Below are 9,605 nucleotides of genomic sequence, written 5' to 3'. Positions count from 1 at the left end.
AAAATTATTCTTAGAATATAATTTGAGTTTATTTTCAGGTTTAAAAGTTGAATGTATTTGGGATGCAAAAACCTTAAAATTCCGTATTAATTTGAATGAGCAACACAAGTTGCATCTTCAATGCACGTTCTGGAATGTTGCTCCTCTAAGGCCTGGTCTCTAGTAGAAAATTACACCACCTTAACTACATGACTCAGGGATGTAAAAAATCAATTCCCCTGAGCGCTGTAGTTAGCTGAACTAACCCCCACTGTAGACAACATTAGGTTGATGAAAGAGTTCTTCCTTTGATGGGACTACTTGCCTCAATGGGGAACCCCTCCTGTTGGTGTTATGTCTGGTAGTGTCTACACTGAAGTGCTACAGTGGTGCAGCTGTGGTACTACACTGTTGTATTTCAAGTGTAGACACGCCCTCGGGCTCTATTGTCATTTTGAAAACAAACATTTTTACATTCAAGAGGGAAGGGGCTCTGGTGTGTGGCACAGATTGGGTAGGGTTTTTTGTTTGTTTTCTTTTAGTTTTTATGGAAGTACTAGAAGCCGTGTAGCTATTTAAAGCACTTTTGGAAATGGGCTGGTAGCTAATATTGCAAATTTGAACTATTTGCTTTCCAATTGGTCAATAGTGCAATCTTATCAGCAGACTGTTAATATTGTAGGCAATCGTTTGGAGGAGGGTTTTTAGTTGTTTTTTTTAACCACACACACACAGACAACCACAATCCAGTTTAACTCTTATCTTGGGAGGGGATAGCATTCCACATACCCTTACTTCAAAAATATAACACTAAAATCAGGGCCCTCTTACATGCCTATGGATAAATAAAAGATTGCACATGTACACATGCACATTATGTGCACTGCAAAATAATATATATGCATGCTCATACACACAACAGCTCCAAATCTGTATAATAAAATGTGGCTCAAGTCACTACTTAAAAGAGAAAACCTATAAAGGGTACTATCACAGCAGCAATAGTACAATTCATAACACAACTGATCCAGAATTAGTCAAGATATTAGAAGTAATTTTAATGGGTTAATTCAGAATATTTTCACTTTTGAATGCAATAAGCCACAAAATAGTATTTAAAAATATAGTGCAAAATAATTTTGATTTACAAAGTAAGTACGATCCAGCTTCTAGAGTTTTTCCACCCAAAGTTGATGTTATACTCCACACACACAATTTCTATTCAACAGTGTAGAGTATTTCTGAATACAATTAACTCATTTATTAGTCATGTATTACTAACAAGGAGGCACCCTCCAATTTTATTTTGGTAAATAAAGTTGCATAATATTAAAAATATCTGTTTGCATTTGAAAAAGATTCCAGTGCTGCAACATTACATAATTTCACATGAAATATTTTTTTCTGAAGCTCATTTGACTGTAAAGTTATTTTGCAGTGACAATTACAATGCAAAGTACTTTCTGTACGGAGCATATAAACTTTTCTTTGCATCTGAAAATCACAACCATTTCAAAATATTGACTTTTCCCCCTAGGAAATTGCCTTGAAAAAGTGTTCTAGGATCTCCTTTTTTCTATTTGGTGAACCAACTTGGTTTTGGTTAAAGAGCAATTCGGGCACAATAGTGTTTTAACTTGCAAGGTAATACTCCTTTATTGAGCTGGTAGAACTCCACAAGCTGGATGAGATCAGTAAATCTGGTGTGACCATCATCCAGTGTATAGAATAGCTTTCCATCATCTTCCAGCTGTAAAAGGAAAAAAACACAAAAAATAACAAAACACTATTGAGCTACAGTGTTTGTCAGACATTCAAAATATGTACATTGTTGATCTTTAATGAAATCAGGCCTTGTGACATCTTTGTGTAGATTCATTGTCCTGAATTATTTATAGTCTGTGGGGAAGGGGAGAAGCTTAGCGTTCATTCATAGCAAATTCAGAAGTGACCAGTAGAAAAGTAGTGCATTCTCTAACTTCTTGTCAATTTTAGGCAAATGCATAAGGTAAAAGGAAGCAAGACTGAATATGTATTAGAACATTAGGCCATGAAAATTGCTAACATCAGCCTATTATGTCTTTGCTTTTATTCAGAAAGAACATCTGATGATATCACATGCAAAGATTTAATTGGAACCATAAAAACCTTGAGCCTTCATAAAACAAGAAATCTGAATTTAGGCATTCTCTCTCTCCAAACAAAGAGGTGTCATATTAGAACTACTTTTTATCCTATGCTCGTTATACTCAATTTTCTGTGTACCTAGTATATTTTGTGGAGCAGTAGGTGGCTGTATATTCATAGTTACTTTCATGCATTGACATAGCCTTTTGCTGCAGAAGGTGCTTCCAAGCAGCAGCCTTCTACTGTTGATTACCATGATGGTGGCAGTACAGTAATATGTTCATTGCTACCGGAGGGAGCAACAGGGGAGCAGGAGGAGAGGAAAAAAGAGAGAAAGACTCCTGCTGCTCCAGACAGCAATGTGTATACTAGCTCGCTAACCACAGGAAAAGAGGAGGAGGAGGAGGAGGAGGAGGAGAATACCCACTGTAAGGTTACCTTGGCTAACTTTAAAATGCATACACACACACACACACACACACAAAGATTTACAGGGAATATTTCCAATTTTAAACTATTACAAATGAATAGCCCCATAATTTGCATCACCTAATTAATTCTTAAACTAATTCTTTGGCTAACAGAATATCCTCAATCAGCAGAAAAGGGAATCTGAAGCCCTGGTACTAAAACATTTGATACTTAACAGTAATATTGATCAATTAATGAATGGCAATTTTTCAACAGTGGATAGTAGTGTACAAAAGAAGACCCTAAAATGGTGATCACATTGCAGCATCAGTTACTGCAGCATAGAGGAAAGATGGATAAAATTAGTTCTCTTACCTGTAATTAAGGTTTCTCAGTGTAAGCAGCAGTTGCACTGGCCACAACTACTGGGTTATCCTACCCATTCTAAATCTGGAGGCAGCTTCTAAGTTCCTTTTTTTCAGATTTCACCAGTCCAGGACAAACACTACTAGGTAAGGAAGTGTTAACATATCTCACACTATGGGTCTGATAATGCCTATTTTCCAGCAAGAAATATGAAGATACACTGTCATCCATGGGACTGCATGCATACAACTATCATGCCAACATGATAGACATTGCAGAGCTGAGGCATTTGTTAATCAGGAATTAAAATTTAACAGTATTTTTTGTTATTCCCAAACTGATGTTTGCCTTGAACTGAATTGCATGAATATTTCGTCAAGGGAAACACAGCTTTTCAGCAGATTAATGAAGAAAACAGTGTCCAAGAATCTGACATGTTCAGCATGTTTGCAAGGTTGTTATTCTGAATGATCAAGTTTTTATTAGAAGATGATTGTCCAAGAACTAGTGTAATTGTATCCCTTTACTCTCTCAACTTGAGCAGCTGAATAGCCATTAGCTTTCTAGACATTAGAAGAGCAGAATATATGGAGATTAATTGATAGTGGCGGCCCAGAGTCATAAAGCATAAATTGGGAATGGAACATGCAGCAGTGAAGGATTTATTTTTTTAAAGGAACATTCAAACATTTTCATAGATGGTGCATCTCAAAGAGAAATTGTCTCCTACCATTTCCCCTTTCAGCTTTCCAATCACACATCCATTTGTGATCGTGCAACATCCCTGCATGAATTGCTAAATAAATTGCTAATATTGGAGAAGCTGGAGAAATGCTGCTCTAAATACAGGAACTCGTTTGATGTGTTCTCTCAGATCTGGCAGGCTAGAGGCTTTGTGCAAAAGCAGACATTATTAACAGATCAGTTTAAGTTTCACTCATCTAAAACTTGGCAAAAACCTCCAATCCTTTGGGGATCTGAAGAACCTGAAGCAGAATTCCTGACTTTAGTGATCTGTGGGAACTGGGCTGATTGTTTCATTTGTGTAAAAAATGACCGTGTTGTTTTTTTCCCTGATCCCTGGAAAAAGCTGAGGTGAGGAATTAGACAAAGGCTATTTGTCCCTCCAAACCAGGATTACTAGGCCATACATTTGCCCATGCATGTCATCCTTCCTTCTAAGCAAGTAATTAATGGAGATGCTGGAGCCATTAGAATTTGATGAGGAAAATAATTGTTTAAAAAAAAATAGATGACAACTTCTTTCCAAATCTGTTTTACGAAAGTGAAGCATGCCATCCTTGAGACAGGTGTAGGATTAAAATAATCATGTGTTTTAGGGAAATGTCTTAAAAAAAAATCAAAGTCTCAGGCCCCTGCTCCATCCACTGAGATCAATATCTTCCTACACAGAGAGCACTCTTGGTGCAGGTATAAGAAGGAGGGATCAATATTTGGAATGGATGAGAATTTTAGAACATTGTCCTTTTGGACCTATTATTTTCATGAGGCTCGGTTTCTTGTGCGCTCTCTTTCTGGCTTGAATTGTTCTGATTTACGCTATTTTTTCTAGTGACTGTGGAATAGGATAAACGGCTTTGCCTTTTTAACTTTTCGTTTTGAGAGAATCTTGTTTGGATTGAAGAGATGTAGACAAAGGTTCCTCGGTTTCCAAAATGGTATGAATAAATGTGGAGAGATCTTCCAGATCATCCCATGGAAAAGTTGGCCTGACTCTTGACTGTGAGTGCTACCAAGCAGATATTTCCTCTTCCTCCACCAGGGATCCTATTGCAGAGCAACCTGAATAGGGTGTATGAGAAATGATTGGTTTTTGAGAAGGGAAGAGGAGGCATGTCTGGGTCAGAGGGAAGGGGAACTTTCTAAAGAGGAACTGAAGTTTCCTGCACAGGAGAAGTTAAAGAACTAGGGCCTATTTCCTGGTAGGGGAAAGAGAAGGTGGTCTCTGAAGTTGGTAAGTCAAAGGGGTGCCATCCTGATGGGACTGAATCATTCAGTTTTTGCATGGAATCTAAGAAGCTGTTTCAACTATAGTCCATCTGATCTAAGGACAGATAGAAACAACTAGATAACGGAGGTACATCATTGGTGGCCCTGACTATAGGGAACACAAGGTGGGGGTCCAAAGAGGAAAGACACTGGTGCCAAGAGCCATCTCCTTAAACTATTTAGGCGAGAGATATCACCACCCCAGCTGTCTAGGCAGTGCAAAACTGTGGACGTTTTTCTCCTGGCACTGACTTTGCTTAATGGTTCACAATGCTTAAGGGGTTACAGGCTGGTTTTCAAGTACTAGATCAGATTTACTGAATCCCCTGAAGTGTTTCAGCTCCATTGTGCAGCAAAGAGGGGGGTTTCTAGGTTGCTGGCTACAGAAGCAGGTGGTGAAGCACTGGAATAGGTTACCTAGGGAGGTGGTGGAATCTCCTTCTTTAGAGGTTTTTAAGGTCAGGCTTGACAAAGACCTGGCTGGGATGATTTAGTTGGGTTTGGTCCTGCTTTGATCAGGGGGTTGGACTAGATGACCTCCTGAGGTCCCTTCCAACCCTGAGATTCTATGATTCTAAGCACGGAAATACCAAATGATGGCCCTCTGATATCTCTCACTGGAGCCACTGAGCGCCAGTGAGTCAAGGGAAAGAGCATTTGGGGAAGTGCCCAGTCCTGCAGAATAGAAGAATCCCCTGAAAAACCCAACAGGGGAAGCTAATTATCAAGAGACCTGGAGATTGTGGATAGAAGACAGTCTGGGAGGGACGTTCTTGTGGAAAGAGAAATAGTAGCTGTGGCTCCTAGGTAAAGGCAAAGCACTGGGGCTAAAGCAGGCAGTGAAAATATATTTCAACAAAGCAGGATGGAAAGAAAGTGGAAGAACTTTAATACTGCCTCCAGAGTCAGTGCAATGGATGGGATTACCCCACTGTCATGTCAAGAGCATCACATGCTATGTAATTGCTTTCACTGAGAAAGTAATGGAAATATGGCTGTACTTCAGTAAACCCACAAGGGATTTCAAGATTAACCCCAGGTAACTGATCTGTAAAAACGTTATATAAATTTTAACCAAAAAGTGAATGTACACTGAGGAAGAGTGAGAATACCTATCCACCCTACTGGCCCTTGTACATAGATACACCAAGGTAACATGAGACAGGAAATGGAGCCTGTGAGGCTGTACGGAATCTGGGGAACACTTTAGGATATTAAAAATACCAATATTGTAAAATTGCAATGGGTTATGCCAGATGTGCCATGTAAGGTATCTGCAAAAATGTTATAATTTGCCACATATGATAATCTCTTTAATGTATTTGTACCACCTTTGTATTGTAACTTATATCTATGGTATGTCTGTAGTTCCAAACTTGTGCTGTGCATCTGGGTGACATCCCCAGACAGGTTGGCATTAGCACTGCCTACCCTGCTTGACAATCCATTCAGGGACATCAGCTGTACAATTGACCCATTGAGAGAAGGCAAGAGATACACCTTATGACTCAGCAAGGCAGGCAGGGGCCTGGTTATGGACAGAACTCTAAGGCTTCCAGGCCACATGGTAGGCAGCTTGTGTGTGGAACAAAGGAGATCAAGCTGCATGGCAAAAGATAAAAGGAAGCAGCACCTTCTGCTTTTTGTCTTCATTCCTGCTTCTTACCTCTGGAAGAACTATGCAACAAACAAAGCTCTGAACAAAGGACTCAATAACCCATCATTTTATGTGTTACAGAGGGACTTTCAAGCCAGCAAACTCACCAATACTGCTAGGAACCTGATGGACTGAAGTCTTTGTATGTATGTGACTGCTTTACCATCTCTCTTTTTGTTCTCTTTTTTTTTCTTTATAATAGACCTTTAGTTTTAGACACTAAAAGATTGGTTGGCAGCATGGTATTTTGGGTAAGATCCAAACCTATACTGACTTGGTACCATGGCTGACCCTTTGGGATCAGGAGAACATTTTATATATTTGGGTAGAGTTTTTTAAATAACTACTCATTGTACTGGACCTAGGTGCTGACTGGGAGCTTCTTGATAACCAGTGTGGGGGATCAGAAGGGTCACAGGGCATTGAATCAAAAAGACTGGGCCTGAGACATGAAAGAAGCTGCTCTGAACAGAGGGAGTGCCTGTGCATGTGGCTAAGATTTCTAACCTAGGCGGGTCCATCTAACCGAAATTTAAGAAAAAAAGGTGTGGGGTCAGGAAGCTGAGAGACATTCGAAAATAAAACATTTTCATCTCATAAGAGGTGTTGTCTATTTAGTTTGAAAAATAGACTTGCCCTCATCTTAGGACAGCTCACACAAAAGCCAAACAATATTGCCAAATCTTATAACAAATCAAACAGCAAGATCCATAAAATCTTTAATTCTATCTCTGCAGGGTTGTTGTAACTGTGTTGGTCTCAGGATATTAGAGACACAAGGTGGGTGAGATAGTAGCTTTTGTTGGACCAAACTTCTGCTGGTGAGAGAGACAAGCTTTTCTAGTGTCTAATACTGTAGTATCAATATCTACCATCTTCCATATACCAGAAAAAATATCTTCAAAAGTATGGCACACTATTATGCCTTTTCAATTATATACAAATTAAGAAGTGTTACTTACTGGTACAATTTGAAAGTGCTTTATTTTTAGTCCATGGCTCATTGACAATACAAACGTTTTGGGATTACTTTGGCTATCCCGTACCAAGAAAACCCTAGGGAGAGAGATTAGAAATTTTCAAAGTAAGCTCATGTTGAATTGTCAGAAATTTTTTGTAGCTTTCCAATGAACACTGTAATGAATTGCAAACACAGTATTAATGAACATCAAAAATAATTCAACCAATGTTGTACCCAAGTTTAATTTCAAGAGTTCTGCTTTAAATCTTTATATATGTTTTGAGAAAGTATCAGAATTGGAAATACAAGCTTTAAAATAGTCTATTTCCTCAAACACTGTGTCTCATGTGAAAAAATATACATCTACACAATGATAGATACAAAGTATTTAAAGTTAACAGCTGCTGTATGTCAATGTCAAGGTGTAGCTCTTTATCCCAGACATAAAAACCATGTTTAAGAGTTTGCACTTTTAGCAAAGTTTTGACCAAGATCTTGACAGCTACCAAAAACACAAATTATACAGGGATAGAATGCTAAGGATTGGCAGCCTGTGGTTTTTCACATTGGAATTGTAAAAACTTATTTATTTTCATCAGAAGAAGCCACAGGCACCAATCACCAGTAGATTGACATATGGAATTTTTACCTTAGAAAATACTTCAGAGTGAAGGAGAACATTTCGGTTTCCATATTCAATAGTCCACTTGGTACATTGCTACTTGTTTCTTTAAATCTTCAAATAGTATCTTCAAAGGAGGCTAAGGGAATTAAGCACCTTACTCCCATTAAAATCAATGGAATTTGGGCATCTAATTCCCTTAAGGGCTTTTGAAAATCCTTTTGAAAGTGTATGTGAGACTTTTTGAAAGTCTATGTGAGTGTTGCTCATATGGCATAAGAGCAAATGCATATAAGATTGCTAACTTTGCAAGCTGTTGGTTCAATGGAAAGTTTATAGGAGATACAGTACAAGACTTTATGCTGGCCAGATTGTTACAACTGGCAAATATATGCATACAACAAACATTAACATCCGTAGAGCAGGAAAATTCCCCATTCAGGATCAAACTCTCAAGCTTACAAGTTACTGGTTGTTTTATTGCAGAGCTCAAGTAAAATATTCTTAACTATCAACAGACCTAGTCTTAGCTGAGCTGTTCTAAGACTTGAAAAGCCATTCCAGACCAGTTTTTCTGACAGCCATTGTCCTGGGCAACATTGCAGCTGGAGGGATTTTGGAGCAGTACTGGCACTAGGAACTGCTATGCAGAAAGGATGGAATAGCACCTGGCATAGCCGTGTCCTCTGCTGCTTCAATTAATCTTTAGGTTCAGGGCTGGAATACGTGCAGAGGAGAATAGCTTAAAGATATAGAATAAAGCAGCTGCTACAGTTAGAGTGGAGACAATCTGGACTGGATGAATAATACAGAACTGAGAGAGGCGTAACCACTCCAAAATAAAAATAAAAATAAAAAAAGGAGGGAAATGAAGAAAGAATCCATTGAAGGAGAAATCCACATGGGCAGAGAAAATGAGTGGCTGCCTCTTATAGTCACCAACAGAATGAGAACTAGTCTTCTATCCTCTACATGCACATGCTGGTGGGGTGTAAGGGTAGTGAGCAACAGCCCCCCCCCCTCATGCCCCCCCCCCCACACACTTCTCTATCAGACAATTACATGCAAAGGACAGGGTGTTAGGGGAAGGAAAGTTGTGTGGGAAAAAGAGGATAAGAATCTTATAGGGTCCTCCATTGGCTCATATAGGCCCCCAAACTGCTAGACGTTAATGTAAATCCCCAAACTTTTGAGGTTCTCCCATCACCAATGTACAGGTATTGTTATAATAACCATTAAGGAGGATTTATCTAGGGTTAGCAATTCTGAAGTCCCTGATCATTTTATATTAAAATAAACTAAAATTCACCAGGATGACCTCAGAACCCTGATGCTCAGCTCATTTGAAGACATGTCCAGGGGGAGAAAAAATACATATATTGGCAACTATGCATATATTATACCAGTAAAAGTAGCTAATTGGGTTTAAGTGAGTTACAGAGTGATGAATATACTTAGACTTTTCTAAAAAG

The 9,605-nt window shown here is 38.8% G+C and overlaps 1 protein-coding gene across 15 annotated transcripts in view; it reads right to left on the bottom strand.

The window, feature by feature from the left end:
- Positions 1-1,253: 1,253 nt before the first annotated feature.
- The window catches only part of GRB14 (growth factor receptor bound protein 14), a 132,454-nt gene continuing 124,102 nt past the window's right edge, over positions 1,254-9,605 (bottom strand). For 11 of the 15 annotated variants that reach the window (XM_039495170.1, XM_039495165.1, XM_039495164.1 and 8 more), the window contains 2 exons: positions 7,513-7,606; positions 1,254-1,729 (listed from right to left, as the gene is read on the bottom strand). In XM_039495170.1, the coding sequence (XP_039351104.1) occupies positions 1,583-1,729; positions 7,513-7,606 (241 nt within the window). In that variant the 3' untranslated portion in view covers positions 1,254-1,582. Of the gene's footprint in view, positions 1,730-7,512; positions 7,607-8,653; positions 8,851-9,605 lie in introns of all 15 variants that reach the window. The other 4 variants (XR_005586270.1, XR_005586271.1, XR_005586273.1 and 1 more) reach the window with 3 other exon arrangements.

The sequence above is a fragment of the Mauremys reevesii genome, linkage group 11 (genome assembly GCF_016161935.1).
Source record: "Mauremys reevesii isolate NIE-2019 linkage group 11, ASM1616193v1, whole genome shotgun sequence".
Lineage (NCBI taxonomy): Eukaryota > Metazoa > Chordata > Testudines > Geoemydidae > Mauremys > Mauremys reevesii.
Note: the sequence above shows the minus strand (reverse complement) of the source record. Positions and strands in the feature narration are given on the sequence as shown.